The sequence below is a fragment of the Hypomesus transpacificus genome, chromosome 6 (genome assembly GCF_021917145.1).
Source record: "Hypomesus transpacificus isolate Combined female chromosome 6, fHypTra1, whole genome shotgun sequence".
In the NCBI taxonomy this organism is placed as follows: domain Eukaryota; kingdom Metazoa; phylum Chordata; class Actinopteri; order Osmeriformes; family Osmeridae; genus Hypomesus; species Hypomesus transpacificus.
The window spans coordinates 10,765,017-10,781,230 of NC_061065.1; the positions used below are offsets into that span (position 1 = coordinate 10,765,017).

Sequence of the window (16,214 nt, forward strand, 5' to 3'; positions counted from 1 at the left end):
GGTGAAAGACTCCTGGATCTTCTACTCTATACTCCTCACCTGTGGAATCCATGGGGATCTGGTTTTAAATGATAGCCAGACCACATAGAAAAGGGACTGTATGTGTGTGTATATGTGTGTGTGAGAGAGAAGAATGAAGTCTGTGCAGTAGCTTAGTAATTGGAGCCAGGTTTTGATACTGTGGCTACTCTGTTCATAGAAACTCAAATGTGGTGTTTGCTTTAAACTGTGTTTAACTGGACAGGGCATGTGCGGGTGACAGGATTGTACTCGAGGGTCAAAGGTCGTACGATCTGAGAATTTTTATCATATCGAGATTGTAGTCACGGACAACATAAGGTGCGTATCAGGGAGCATGTTTGAAGTCTAAGCTTGCAGTATGTGTGTGTGTGTCTGTTAGTCTGTGTGTGTGTCCGTGAGCTATATACTCTGTGACAGGAGATTTTCCACGGTCGTTGTTGTGTCCAGGTTCAGAGGTTGCCTGACCAGCGAGGCAGGCAGACACACTCACTCTCTCTTCCTTCCTCTCCTCCCACATCTCTCTTTCACTCTCAGCTTCACTCATACCAAACACAAACATGTCATTTTTAGCAACCGTCCTGTTCTCCTCTCCTTCACCTCAACCCCAGCTTGGCTCCACAGTCTATGTGTAGGCTGGCTGATGTCTGGACAGGGTGAAGCTCTGGTCCTGGTTTGTAAAGGTCATACATACTCTCTGCATGAGCGAATCTCTTCCATAAAGTCAAACACGCAGTGATAGCCTGGATTTGGTGAGGAAAGGTCTGGATGATGCTAATTAGCTGTAAAGCTTTTGCAAGGTCTTTCTTTCCTCTCCCCTGTGTACTTGTGAGGCTGAACGGTGTACGGGTAACTCTTACTGGCAACACATGGATGACCTCACACCCACGCACACACACATACTGACACACACACACACACACACATACGGTCGTGCTTAACAAGCAGGGCAGCACAGCTGAAACCTTCTAGAGGGGTTATGATTGACACACATACAAACACAGTTCCACTCCACCAAATGGATTGAAAACACACACATATGTAAACACAAATATGTGTTATCATTAGCCCACACATATACACACAAACACTGTTTAGGCTTAATGACACTCACAGGCTGGATCTGTTAGGAGGCACTCTCCACGGCTATAAACACTCCAACTACATAGGCATCCCACTGCCGAGGGAGTGGGAGTAGTTATCAGGATGACATCAGGTTGTTAAGGCTAATTACCAACTGAAGGTAATTACACACAGATTAGCCAGAAAGTGTGTATGTGTAAGAGAGAGAGAGAAACCAATCAGATATTCAATAAAATCTACAACAAACCAGTCAGTCTTAACTATTTAGCAAATCAACCAACTAACTAGTCAGCCAGCAAAACCAGCCAGCCAGTCAGCTTCCCACATGTGTTTTCTGTTGCCAGCTGTACAGTAGCTGCCAGTCAGACCAGGACCTGTTCCCTCTGCGTTCTGGCTTCTACACATAGGATGTTTTTCACAGCTCTGTCATTAATACGACATTAAGAAATATATCGCTTTGGAAGACACTCTGGAGAAAGTGTAATAATTTTTCCATGTATGACTTTACTGTTAAGAAATGACTTTTCAAGATGTTTTCTTTTCATTCCTCGTTCCTAGATTTAAGGATATGATGCAATTTGCCAAGTAGAAGGGCAGAAAAGCACTTTCTTAATCCCAGGTGTCAGGTGCATAATGAACTGGAAATGGTATGCTTTTTAGATTCTACTGAGGCTTAACTGTTCATTTACTGATTCAATGAATGATTTGTTGGGGGGTGTGAGGGTGTTGCTGGGGAATTGGTGGGGACAGTAAAGCTGCTTCAACAATCCTGGGAAATGTAGGGAGGACTTGTGGGCTAATGTGTGTGTGTTTGTGTTTGTGTGTGTGTGTGTCTGCGTGCGTGCGTGAGTGTGTGAATGCTTTCTTGGTTGTGCAAGTGGATCCCATCCCAGAAGTGTGTCCCTCTGGAAGCTATGAATAACAACTGACGGTGCTGTTCAGGGGTTCAAGCACAAGCCTGATCTCTCCTCCACACTATCAGCCATCCTTCCAGATGCTCTCTCTGTTTTGATTATTTATCTCTCAGTCTGGGATTCTCACCCATTGAGAGCAGGCATGGGGGTATCATTTACCACGTCTGAGATAGTCTCTTGATCGAATGATGCAAGTCGTATATGGAGAGGCATGGAATGTTGTAGGGAGGGATGGAGAGAGAAACTCTCACACAGACAGACGCACGGAAAGAGATAAGCAGATGGAGACAAGGAGGAGAGAGAGAGAGAGAAAGACATGACGAGGAAAGAGAAATAAAGAGAAACAGAGAAACATATACGATATATACCTATATATTTATATATATAATATATCTCTATACTTCCCTTGTAGTCGGATCAGGATCAGACTTCCCTTGTAGTGGACACCTCCACTTACAGCTCAGAGGTGAGACAGATCAGGGGTGAGACAGCTCAGAGGTGAGACAGATCAGGAATGAGACAGATCAGCGATGAGACAACTCAGAGGTGAGACAGCTCAGAGGTGAGACAGATCAGGGGTGAGACAGCCCCAAGGTGAGACAGCTCAGAGGTGAGACAGATCAGGGGTGAGACAGCTCCGAGGTGAGACAGCTCAGAGTTGAGACAGATCAGGGATGAGACAGCTCAGAGGTGAGACAGATCAGGGGTGAGACAGATCAGGGGTGAGACACATCAGGGTGAGACAGTTCAGAGGTGAGACCCCTTAGAGGGGAGACAGTTCAGAGGTGAGACAGCTCAGAGGTGAGACAGTTTAGTGGTGAGACAGCTCAGAAGTGTGGCAGCACCAGCTGGCCTGGAGGCATGTGTGAATTCCTAGAGAGTAACGCACCTATTCCATCTGTGATAGGTTAAACCCACAGAGAGGCTTACACACCAAGCCTGTTAGGCCTACATGTGGTGCAAGCTTCACAAATAAGACAGAAAACAGAGAGAGAGACGAAGAGGGAAAGAGAGAGGGAAAGAACCAAAACTCTTTCCATTCTATAGTCTCATGCAGAGAATAAAATGAGTCTGTGTTATGTTTTGCGACTACTTGTCACTAATTTCTTTGGAGGGGGGGGGCGTTGGATGGGGGATGGGAGGTGGGGGGGGAGTTCTTTCCAGCTTCTTGACTAGAAAATCAAAGCCCAGCTTTGGATATTGGAAAAGGGCCTCATTGCTTTCAAGTGACGTTTTGTGTGTCTAGTTAAATTGCCTCATTCACACTTGATGCTGTTAAACAGGCTGTGTTGACTCTGTGTTGGCCTAAAATGTCTGTAGCTACTTCTCTACACTACAACTGAAAGACTGCTACTAAATGTGATACCGTGCAGGTTGTTTTCACATCCTGTAATAGTAAATCAGGAAGTAACATGCCAAGCAGAGCGTGGGGGGGGGGGGGGGGGTTAGACAGTCCTACATGCAAAATTTACTTCACACTTTTCACAAATATTTTAATGTTACTGTTAGTAGAATGATGAAGATGCAGCTGAAAGGTCTACTCTTTCATTGTTTATGTTTCCAGGGAAATATTGGCATTATGGGATGTTTCAAAACAAGTTGACTGAACTCTGGCTGTTGATGTCTGTGTAAATATTTGAATAACTTCACTGATTACCATGGTCAACATTGTCATGGGGACCGTTCGACATTGGAAGGTTGAGATGGGTAACGATGGCTCCCAACCACAATAAACCTGTCAGACAAATAAATCATCTGCCAGATGTGTGTTTTGATGGTCAGGAGTGATAGCCTATGGCCATAGCATCTTCACTGGCATGGCTCTCCAGTAACACACCAGAGGACTCGCCCTCAGCGCTCACAGTAATCACAGTACTCACAGCAGTGGGGTCAGAGATCCAGGAGCTACATGCTGCTGGACAGGGATGGAGGGTTGTCTACTATACAATTCTGTAGTCTAGCTGGTACTGTTTGGCTTCTACAGTCTATCTAGCTTTTAGGTGGTGGATTCCAGTTCTCAGGCTTTAGCTCTGAGGGATAATGCAGTTCTGTATCTCGGCCACACAATGGCGCTGGTTGGGAGCCAGTTAGTTCCGGCTGGTCATTTCTCCTGGGTGTCTGTTACTCACATCATGTTACGTGGATGTAGCTGAGATGCAGCTGCTAGTTTGAACTGAAGTGGGTCTAATTGGCTTCTGAGACAGGCTTATGAAAGGAATGGGGTTATGGAGGTCCAGTATTGTGGTTGTCCTGTGGTGACCTTCTGTTGCAAACGTTAAAATTCCATTTGTCAAAGAGGAAACTCAACTATACATCTCCCTTTTGTCCTCCATTTCTGTCTTCCCTTTCCTTCAATCTTTTCACACACACTCCTCTTCTGGCTATATCTCTGTCACACTCTCTCTCTCTCTTTCACTCGCTTTTTCTCTTTCTCGCTCACTCTTTCATCTTCAGTCTTGATGCATCACAGAATCATAGCATGATAGCATTGCTAGACTGTTAGCTCCTGTTAGCATTGTTCGACTATCTAGCTCATGTCATCTCAGTTGAATTATAACACTCCTTAAAGAGTATTACATCTAGCCCTCTGATCAGAACCTCAAAAGACATGAGGGAGGAGTATGAGGAAGTGGGGACGAGGGAGAGAAATGATTCCTAGGAAGAAAAAAAACTTCTGCAGCTGTGTGTAACTCAAATATTGAAACATAACGTTTTAAATAACTCAACTGTAAGCAAACTGCCCTCATTCCATTGAATTCAAGTACATTTGGCACATTTAAGCAAACTAACGTTCACAGCTGTCTAAACTCTTAAATTATTCATGCTAATTCCTGATCTGGCAGTAAAGACTGCATCGCAGTCAAGATAACTGCATGTTGTATGAATGTAAATATTTTTGCTAAGACAATGTGACAAATATTCTTATACATCTGAAACCATAGCAAACTTTGCCCACAATCCTCAGTTTTATCTACGGTATTCATAAACAAAGAAAGGATTATCAATGAAGGTACTGTACCCTGAAGCCCTTGGGTGGTGCTTGATTTGTTAGGGTTTGAACCAATAGCTTTAGAAATCATGTGAAGTATAGTTGTGATTTAATAATGATGTATTCACTGTGGTTGATGGCGTGTGTGTGTGTGTGTGTGTCTGTGAGTGTGTGTGTGTGTGTCTAAGGTTGATCACACCTCAGAATTCACAGCCAGTCACAGAGCAAAGTCATTAACACTCAATCACAGAATAAGTATTTAACTGAGAAAGGAAATCCTCTGCTCTCCAAATGTGATTAAAAACAGCAAGTCTTTACTCTTCTCTTCATCCAAGATATTTTCTCTCCATCTCAGACTGAAATCTAAGACATTTGAATCCCTGAAGGAATGTCATTGGTGACAGAATAGGGATATGTGGCTAAACATCTGCACCATGACGTACTATACCTGGAAATCACTTTCCACAAATATTCTCAGATGTATCCTTCAGATGGTAGTATGGAGCCTGTCTGTAGGCTTGCATGCATGTCTGTGCACGTGTGTATGTGTGTGTGTGTTCACATAGAGCCATGTGTATATATTTGTGTGTGAACTTCCCAACTTCATTAGGAGAAGCCCGTACCAACATGCATGGTTTAGGCTAACGTTCTAATGGGGAGATGGAATGCACCAGCAGAGCATTGCCACGGCAACCAGAGCCGAGTAAGAAGACCTCTCCATAATACTTCTCCTCATGAATGGAACTGGCAGAGACTAACTTACCCAGAACAATTTTCCTCTCTAAGTCCACTGCCCCTTTTCATCTCCCCTTTTCTCTTTTTTTCTCTCCACCTTGTGTCACTCTCTTCTCTCCTCTCTCCCTATTCCTCCACTATTTCTTAGGATCATTTAAAAAAATTCAACTGAAGGTCTTGTTCCCTAACTTTTGTGTACTCTTTTTCTTGAATTCCATACTCTGCTTTAAAGAATATTTCTCTCTCTCAATCCTCTCCTCTCTTTTTTTCTCTTTTCCATTCTCCTCTCTCTACCTGTAGTTTAACTAACACACATACACCTCAACCCAACTGAATGAACAATTTTGTACTACTGTTCATGAAGTCCCCATGGAAGCTCTTTCCAGTGACTGTGTCCACACACTTTTCCAATTGGCCAGCATGGTGTGTCCATTCGTGACATAGCCTTATGCCAAGGAGATGAACTAACCCTGACCTGGGATCTGGGATCAGATCGCAGTTCTAAAGCAGCTGAGTGAAAGAATTGTTCTGAGGCCCGGTCCCAAGCTTCTATAATAAAAGAAATATGGTTTGCAAAGCAACTGGTTCTGTCTGACTGTCTCTGCTCTGTCACAGCAGTCAGGAAAATATTATGTCTCTAGGTAGTTGAGAAATCCCTTAACTTGTGTATCCATCTAACTTCTTTTTCTGGGGGAAAAGCATTTTTGGTGAAAGGGAAGTCTCTTTTTTTGTCTTGTTGCTTGTGGCTCTGGTCTGTGTGCTTGGGAATTTGGCTTCCTCTGTTTCTTGGGGCAGTTGCCAGGGACACAAAACTTCCCTGGATACAGCGTTCATCCTTCCTCAGAGTCACCCCAGAGTAACTCTTCCAGAAGAATCCAGAAATCACTGTTGTTACATTATAATGAGGGGCTTATAAAAAAAAAAGAAATTCAGTTGGATGTAGTTGCTTAGTCTCTTTTTCTCATTCAAACGTTCTCTTTTTTTTCTCTCTCTCCATCCTCGCCTCTCTCTCTTTCTGTCTTTCACCAGTTCAGGTGACCCAGGACTTCCCTCTACACTGCGCTGTTATGTCACTATGTTGGGTATATTGAGACACCCCATCCCATCTGAAGATGAACATCCACAGTCAGAGGAAAAACATGAACCACTTACAGTAGTAATACTGACTCATAGGTCATATCACATTTTAGATACCAAGGGATGATGTACACAATGACAAGATAATGCTCATAAGAAATGTACTCGAGAAGCATCTATAATTTGGTGATAAAAACAAACTGTTTCGGATTCCTTACTCCCACAGAGCTTCAGTTTATTTTCCAGAAAATAAACATTTTCAGCTTGCCTTCTTTGTCTTATTTACTTGTTTAACTTTCCTTTGTTTTTCTGCCACACACACATGGATTGGTTTTGCGAAAATGTGGTGTTTAAATAAAATGTTCAAAGTTTATAACCAGAGACAATCACCGTATATATGAGGTCAAATAGTACTCCTGTCTGTGAGTTAGCCTGTAAACATAAACTGAGTTCATTTCTGTTTATGCCATGAAGCAATTATCAGTTATTATCATATGAAAGAACTTTGTGGAAATCAGTTATGCAAGATACAAGATCTGTTGTATTCTAGTCCTCAAAACGATGCTTGGTGTTCAGTTGTCATGGGAAATTACTCTATAGTGATGGTGGCAAATTGTTCATTCTCTGTCTTTATCTCTCTCTCTCTTTATCTCTCTCTCTCACTCACACACACATGCACTCCTGTCCTGCTTCTTATACCGATGATTTAATCCCGTCAGAATGAGGGCTAACTTTTTCCAGCTCAAACAGCACATGACCTACTTCTTTCAAAAAGACACTCCAAAACAACATGTGGAAAAACGCTGGAGGTCCTGTCTCCTTTCACTGCAACCACAAATTGATGTAATTGACGTTCTAATAACCTCACAATTAAGCATTGTCATTCCTCATATTCAAATATATGGATATTTGGTCAGCCCTAGCTAAATATATTCCATTTAATAGCATTGTCTAATATGTTGGTTTTACGAAGTGGCTGTGTTTTTTTTAATGTAACTGGACATTCACATGTGCCACAGTGCAGCACGTGGATTCCATGGTCTCTGCAACGCTGTGCTGGTACCAGCTCAACGCTCTCTTTTGACAGAATTTTGCCTCTGAAATCCATCCGTGGATTGCGGCCTTTAGGTCCACGTGTGGAAAGTCAGCCAGGCCTGGACTCAATCAAGACAGCATGGCCTTTGGGACCTCCGCTCTATAAAATATCACGCAGTTCCTCCACAGCATGCAGACCTTGACTCTCATTCAGATGCCTGAAAATTATTATTGAGCAGAAGGACTTAATGAAATATAATAGACTAGCATGAGCACAGCAAACATCTGTATTGTCTTATGGCAGGAAGGTGGTTTACATAGCAGTAAAGAGCTTGGATGGGTCCTTGAGGGTTTAGGTTGGTTGAGGGGCAGTTCGATGGGCGCATGTGAAGCCCTCTGTGACATGCTTGCGTGTAAAAAGGGCTATATAAATAAATTTGATTTGATTTGGATGGTACAATATTGTCTCCATGTCATTACTGGTTGACTTTAGAGTAGGGCTGTGCAAAGCTCTGCACTAGACGTTTTACCTCCTAGTCTAATTCAGTGCACTTAATTGTAAAAAGGGGGTTAGGTCTGGTTGGTTAGGATTAGTTTAGGTTTAGGTCTGGTTGTTGCAATAAAGGGCAGCCATATGATGGAGCAAAAACTGCAGTATAGGACTGTTGAGGAAAAATGCACACACACACACACACATATACACACACATCCAGGAGTCCTGGATGAAAAAAATGGAGCTGAGAAGATTTGATCCGTTCCCTCAGCTCTTTAACATCTGCAGCAGATGTGCTTGTCCTCACACACGTGCTGTCACTTTCTTTCTCCTCTTCTCCTTCCTTCTTTCTCTTCTTCTCCCAAAGGTACACTCACACAGGCTGATACTGACATTTATTGTTTGTTAGCTCATCAGTTATTCAAACAAAACTAAAAGGTCCCGTACTGGTGACCTGATATAATACTATACATTTGGTTACAAAAAAAAATGTTTGTGCAGATTTAAGTGATCACTCAACCAGATTGGAGGAAACGTAAGTCAAAACTTGCTACGGACACAGTTGGGAGATATATAGTAAAGCTGACAAATCATTTCATTATTAATCCCAGTGAAACAACCATTATCTCCAGTGGACATGATCAGCACAACACTAGAGACGATGACTGTCTGGCTGGTTGTGTGAGACGATGACTGTCTGGCTGGTTGTGTGAGATGATGACTGTCTGGCTGGTTGTGTGATGGTGTGGTTCTGTTCTGACTGGTTCTTGTGCCAGAGAAGGGAGATGACTACATGAGATGAAGAATAAGTTGGTTTTCACAATGTATGCTTCATGTTTTGGCTGCTCGCAGTGTTTAGACTATTGTAAAGCTCTCTCTTGGAAGTCGCTTTGGATAAAAGCGTCTGCTAAATGCATAAATGTAAATGTAAGAAGAGAGCAAAAGTGATAAGGGAAGGGAGAGATTGTGAGAGAGGAGAGATGAAAGGGTGAGGGTTGAAAGGGAGAAAACGAGGGAGGAGACTGAGGTTGGATGAGTGTTGTGAAGGAGAACACCTCCTAGTGCTGCCGCCACTGGGTCACCTGAACACCTCCTAGTGCTGCCGCCACTGGGTCACCTGAACACTTCCTCGTGCTGCAGCCACTGGGTCACCTGAACACCTCCTCGTGCTGCTAACCACTGGGTCACCTGAACACCTTCTCGTGCTGCCAGCCACTGGGTCACCTGAACACCTCCTCGTGCTGCCAGCCACTGGGTCACCTGAACACCTCCTCATGCTGCCAGCCACTGGGTCACCTGAACACCTCCTCGTGCTGCCAGCCACTGGGTCACCTGAACACCTCCTCGTGCTGCCAGCCACTGGGACACCTTCAATTTGTTTTTGAATGAGGCATGACAGTTGATTTGAGTGATAATACCTTCATATCTATTATATACATTTAGAATGTGTCTCATAACCCTAACTATTGTACAGGAGTGAGAGAAAAAAAACTTTCAAAGAAGCAGTTAGAAAGTCTAGACTGGCTTCATTGAGGACAGAAACATATGCCTCCCATAATTGTGAATCATGGACATATATTTTTCCTCCAAGTTTGAAATGAAATGATGAATGAACCGATAATGGTGTGAGACTATGTGAAATGTTATTGTAGCCAAGGAAAGCAAGGGTACCCTCAACACTGATTCACTCATCTATCAATGAAATATATGCTGTGAAAGCATGCTGGTGGGTTACAGAGGAGGTGGACAAAGTCCATAACATTCCCAGAGAATGGCTTTGTCTTGATTAACAGTTGTTTTCAACCGTTTTGAAAACGTTGATTCTGGTAACAAACTGTTTATGTACTTACAGCCATGGGAACGTAAGTATGTTATTCAAAGACTTAAGACTTAGTTTAATGGCTATTATATTCACTCACATTGGGATAGAGAGTGCTCGCTTATCAATCAGTCTTTCTTTCCTTCTTTCCTTTCCTCCAGCCGGGTGTATCAATCTGGACTGAGCTCTCTAAGCACTGCAGCTCTCGCCAAATTTCATTCCCATTATGAAAGTGTTCCTCATCTGAGCCTCTCTTGGTGCCTCCTTTCCATCTCTCTCTACCTATTCTCCATCTAGCTCTTTCTCCCTCCTGTCTTTCCCTCTCCTTCCCCCCTCTCTGGATCTCTCTTGACATTCTCTACATTACTCTCTCTTACTTCCCCCCACCCTCCTTAATCATAGGATTCTTGGCAATGGTGCTCATTTTAGCTGCTGTAATTGCAAGTCGAAATAACTCAGGAAAATGTCCTGGACTGTATTCTATGGTGAAATAAAGAAATGTAGCATAGAAATGAAGTTATCATAGATATTTGATGTTCTGTTTGTTGTATTTGATGGAAACAAATGTGCCCATAAAGAAAGATGTAGATATTTTTTCATCCTTTGATTTCTATAGTACCTTTTTATTCAACGTCCAACCATTCCTGAGCAAATATTCAAACTTTTATTCAATGAATGTATGTATACAAACAATACCTCCACAAGAACTTGGTCATGGAATCTCTGAAAACACCAAAGATTCTAAAAACACGAAGCAAGTTGAGGAACACAAACAGTAAGCAGTTGTCAGAAGCCATTTTTTAAGCCACTGTTACAATAAACATCTCTTCAAGGAGAACACACGTTTCAAACCAAAATAGCCCATTACAGTTCAGATTGTGCTTTGGTTTATAGATGACAAAAAACAACACAATAATTAATGATACACCTGTATCATTAAATACTTTTTTGCTTTGGATGACATAAATATCGAGAGGGGCTTGGGAATATTTAGGTAAAAACACACACTTTCCGATCCGGAAGACGAGTTAAGAGTTAAAGTAGGCAGCCCTTCCCCTCCAACCCTCATATACAGACTTCTTTATATAAAAAGTGCACAATTGTAAAATACAGGGACATATTGATGTTGATTTAACTATTATATTCTCTTTCTCTGGAGCTCTATACAGGCTTCCTCTGCCATGGTTAGCTACAGTACGTCCTTATCAGGCGGAGTCAATGAGAGTGGGAGGCTTGGGGACACAATCTGATCGCCCTCGGCAACAACCTCTCAGTGACCCCTGTGTTACCACTTCCCAGGTATGGGCACCCCACATTCGTACCAGCCCACGAAGGGGTGGGGTGTGCGGCGGCCAATCGGTCCAAAAGTCACTGGTTCCTGCCGGTGGGAACGGCGGTAACCTAGGAGACACAAAGACCAACAAAGTTGGTTAATTTACACGGAAACTACACTCTTATGCATCTTATTTATCCCTAAACTTTCATGGGAAGGCCACAGCAATGCATGATGGGATTGTGAGTTTTCTTACCTTGTGCGGTGGGCAGATGGTTGGAGAGGTTGGGCATGCCTGTCCTTCCATCCAGGTAGGAGTCTACAAACTGACAGTGATCCTCTCCATGACCATAGCTATCTGCTATACTGTAGAATGTATCTGGGGAGGAGAGAGGATGGAGGGAGGGAGAGGAGTAAAAGAGGAAGTACTCAATCAACAGTGCATTTACGTAACCCCCTGAATCCTGGTTAGAAATAGCGACGAGAAGAAAGACACAAATAGCAGATAAAGGAAGACAACCTTTAAGCCCATCTCCCATGAAGATCTTGTAGCGCAACGAGTTGCACAAGACCACGCCTACAAACTTCCTGTACCAGGTCCTCTTGACAAACTGACTTCCTTTACAGGCGCTGTGAGCAGGGTTAAATCTGAAGGTGAAGGGAATCCAGATTGGCTCTCCACCTAATGAGGGGGAGGAGTCACAGAGCAGAACAGAAGGGGATGAGGTGGAGTAGACAAAAATAATGAAGTTGACATTGTAAACGTAAAAAAATAATGAATTAAAGAAAGTCTATAAAAAAGTCCACACATAAATGTATTGTAGTTCAGTGTTTCAGGATGTGTTTGATCTTTTACTTTTCAAACATGACGCTGTAACCATGGAGATGGTGTGGATAGGGGAGGAGAGGGAGGAGGTGGGGGGGGATGACGATTGTGGTGACGATAGTGTTAAGAATTGGAGCACCTGCCCTCCTTTCCCCTCCTCTCTCCATACCTGACTGACTCTTTTAATTAAAAACAATAAATATCCAGAATTCCTTGCCATGGGTTTGGAAAGGAAGGAATGTTTCCACCGTGGCACAGTGCCAAGCAGAGTGCTGAGTGTCAGCCCCTGGTACGTATGGGATGGGACTGCTTCTCACCTCACCTCAGTACAGGCTTGAAGAGGGGGAAGGACTTGATACAAGAGAGACACCAGTAAGAAACAGCTTGGTTTCCCTTGAGAACCCTGAGGGAATCTTCTGTTGTACTTACCAGGCGGTCGCTCAATAAGCAGGGGATCGTCTGGAAGAAATACCAAACAATGTCAAATGAGAGGCCAACTTTCCGTTTCAAAGACAATAGAGCTGAGCCTGGTTTAAACCAATACCTTTATGTTAAGCAAGTAAAGCATGAATGCAAAACTCCCTAAACCAACAAAATCAGGCCGATAGATCTTGAATTAATAATTAGTTCAATCAATTTCTATTTTTCTACTTCATTAATCTATTTCCAAATAACTGATGCTTAGTCTCACCTACCTGATTCAGTGATATAGGTCAGCGTTTCACTCACTGGCCCCAACCCAAATATATTCTTCGCTTGGACCTTGAAGTAGTACCTAAACCAGAACAGAACCAAGCAGAGCTTACAGACACATTCAACAGGGAACTTCATTCAATATCTCTACTGTTTTCAATCAGTCCACGCATACAACATCACATTAGTTGGTGGGTGAGAGCTAGCTGTTTCCACAGTAAAAAAAAAAAAAAGCTAAAATAATGAGAGCTGGAGGGATAGTGAGATGGAGGGATAGTGAGATGGAGGGATAGTGAGATGGAGGGATAGTGAGATGGAGGGATAGTGGGATGGAGGGATAGTGAGATGGAGGGATAGTGGGATGGAGGGATAGTGAGATGGAGGGATAGTGAGATGGAGGGATAGTGAGATGGAGGGATAAAGAGACAAAGGGGTAGTGAGATGGAGGGATAGTGAGATGGAGGGTCGAACTCACAAAACCCTATACAGCAGTAATTACACGGCTAGCTCTACTAAATGACCCAGAGTTCCCCAGACAGCACAGCAGAGCATGTCTGCAGTGAGCTCACTCAGTGTGTGGGAGGGGGGTGCATGGTGTGTGTGTGAGAGAAGGAGAGAGAGAGATAGAGAGAGAGAGTGGGAGGGAGAGAGAGAGAGATAAAGAGAGAGAGAGAGACAGAGAGAGATAGAGAGACAGAGAGAGAGAGAGACAGGATTTGAAAGAAAGCTGTGTGGGTGTGTTTTGCTTCTCCTGCAGAGGTACCCTGCAGTAAGGGAACGGTCCACTGCTTCTAACCCGGTCTCTTTAACAACATTACCAATGCAGGTCTGGAACCAATCACTAGAGCCACTGGAAACTCTGAACACCACTATATCACTACACAGACAGGAGAGAGAGTGAGAGGGGAGAGAAAGAGACAGCTGTCTCTGAGGGTTAGATTTGACATAGTGAAAGGCAGGGACGTGTGTATGTGTGTAAGTGTATTTGTGTGTGGATGTTTGTTTTTCACCCAAAAATATACCAGTATGAATGTTTGACCCTGGGATGTGTGACGGAATTTTACATTTAGCATATTGTATGTGTATGTGTGTGTGTGTGGGCATGTGTGCATGTGTAGGTGTGAGTGCATAACAGCGGGGTGTGAATGTTTCAGATGGTCTCAGATGGTCTCAGATCTGACAGCCAGAAAGATCTAAAGGGAATTTCTGGACAGCCCATAAACTACTTCACCATCAACCGTAACCGTGGATACCCGTAACCCTGAACACCATATTGGCACAGGGAAAGGAAATCTCCGACACACACACACACACACACACCCTCCACCCCTTGGAAAGGGTTTTACTCCCCTGCTCTATTTGTGTTTGATTCTCACGTTAACAAATGAGACACACATCATAACTCGGCGAGCTGAAGCCAAGTGTCTGCCCGTTCCCGTGTGTAGCCTCGGCAGACCGGGCTGGTGGATCCACACCTGGCCCATGTTAACGGCTCCCCCTGCTTCTCTCCCCCTGTCTCTCTTCTTCACACTGGCTTTCACTTGATCTCCCTCTCTCTCTCCCTCTCTCTCTGACTCTTTTGCTGCCTCTCTCACCCTCCATGTGAATGAACGTCATGTGTGACTGGTCCCTGACACAGACAGATGGACAGGATGAAAACTTCAACAAGAGAGAGAGAGGGAGTGGGAGAGAGAGAGAGAGAGAGAGAGGGGAAGGAGAGAGAGAGGGGGGGGAGGGAGAGAGAGAGAGAGAGAGAGAGAGAGAGAGAGAGAGAGAGAGAGAGAGAGAGAGAGAGAGAGAGAGAGAGAGAGAGAGAGAGAGAGAGAGAGAGAGAGAGAGAGAGAGGGAAGGAGAGAGAGAGGGGGAGGGAGAGCGAAAGACACGAGAAACTAAATTGATGATGGTTTGTTTAGAATGTCTAATCTTGGGGTTTCCTAAAAGGCTCAGGTACTGTGTGAGCCTCTCACTTCAGTGTTCTCCAGGCCTGAAAGGACAATGGAAGAGTTTGAATGTCCCTAAAGCCAGCTCTCTACAAGCTCATACTGCTGTCTTGGATGATGAGCAAACTCCAGTCAAACAAATCAAATTTTTTGTATCCATTTACAGTAATTCACTGTAAATGCTACATTTGAGTTTGAATATCCTTAGTCATAACAGCTTTGCTCCATTCCTTCTCTTCTTCCCCTGTCCTCCTCCCCCTCACCTCGTCCCCCCTTCCCCACCTCCTTTCCTCACCTCCTCCCATCTCCCGGCCTCCCCCTTACTCTCTTAACAAATTCAAAAAGGTTAGTGTGTGTATCTGCATGCGTGTCTGCAATGTGCTCAATCACGTTATTGAGTTCCTGTGTGTACAGGGATCTCCCTAGTGTTCCGTTTGTGTATTTCTCCAGTCTGGTTGGAGAAGTTCTGCAGTGTGTCATGTTTTGGGATGATTTAGACCTGTTTTTGAACCTGCCTTCAGCGAACGGTGATTTAAATCACTCGGCGGACCTCTTAGTCTCTTATATAAGCATTACAATATCCCTGCACTGTCTGATATCACTCCTGGAACACACACACTTCTACACACAGGCACACACACACACACACTCTCCACTCACAGATCACAGGTACAAACATGATACATGTGTCTAATATCAGAATGATTTAGGAGATCAGATCATATAAACACATGTTCTAATACAACAAATAAACACAGAGCGACCACTTCCTTGCAGCCAAGCACCTGCACACACACACACACACAAACACACCCAGCATGTGGGGGAGATTAGATGTTGAACAAATCCTTTGTTACTGCAGAAACACACAGACAGAGCCAGACACACACACACACACACACACCTGGAGTTGGGTTTGAGGTTCTCTACAGCCAGGTGTGTTCCACTGGACTGGCTGGAGGACCACCTGTTGTTGAGAACGTCATCGTACGACGCGCTGTGGACCATGTAGCCTGCAAGGTCACACAGGGGGCAGGAGGTAACAGTCAGAGGTCAGTGAAGCCCAGGCAGCAGGAATACCATGGCAAGGTTATGACATGTGAATGTTGGAGGCCATCAATAGGGGAAGGAGAATGGGCTAGACATACACTCACATACTGTACACACACACACACACACACACACAGTAATCCATAATACACCCCACGTGCTGGTCCATGAAACGTCTGCTGCCACTCAGTGGAAACTCCCCCAGAAACACACTCCTCTACAGATCAGACTCACATTGGTTCCTATTGATGGCTGAGAGAAAACATCCA

General features: G+C 43.9%; 1 protein-coding gene across 1 annotated transcript in view; it reads right to left on the bottom strand.

The window, feature by feature from the left end:
• Positions 1–10,813: 10,813 nt before the first annotated feature.
• fndc1 (fibronectin type III domain containing 1) overlaps positions 10,814–16,214 on the bottom strand; it is a 30,570-nt gene continuing 25,169 nt past the window's right edge. The window contains 6 exon segments of the mRNA XM_047022153.1: positions 10,814–11,564; positions 11,693–11,815; positions 11,957–12,118; positions 12,692–12,721; positions 12,958–13,037; positions 15,800–15,908. Coding sequence (XP_046878109.1) covers positions 11,449–11,564; positions 11,693–11,815; positions 11,957–12,118; positions 12,692–12,721; positions 12,958–13,037; positions 15,800–15,908 — 620 coding nt within the window. The 3' untranslated portion in view covers positions 10,814–11,448.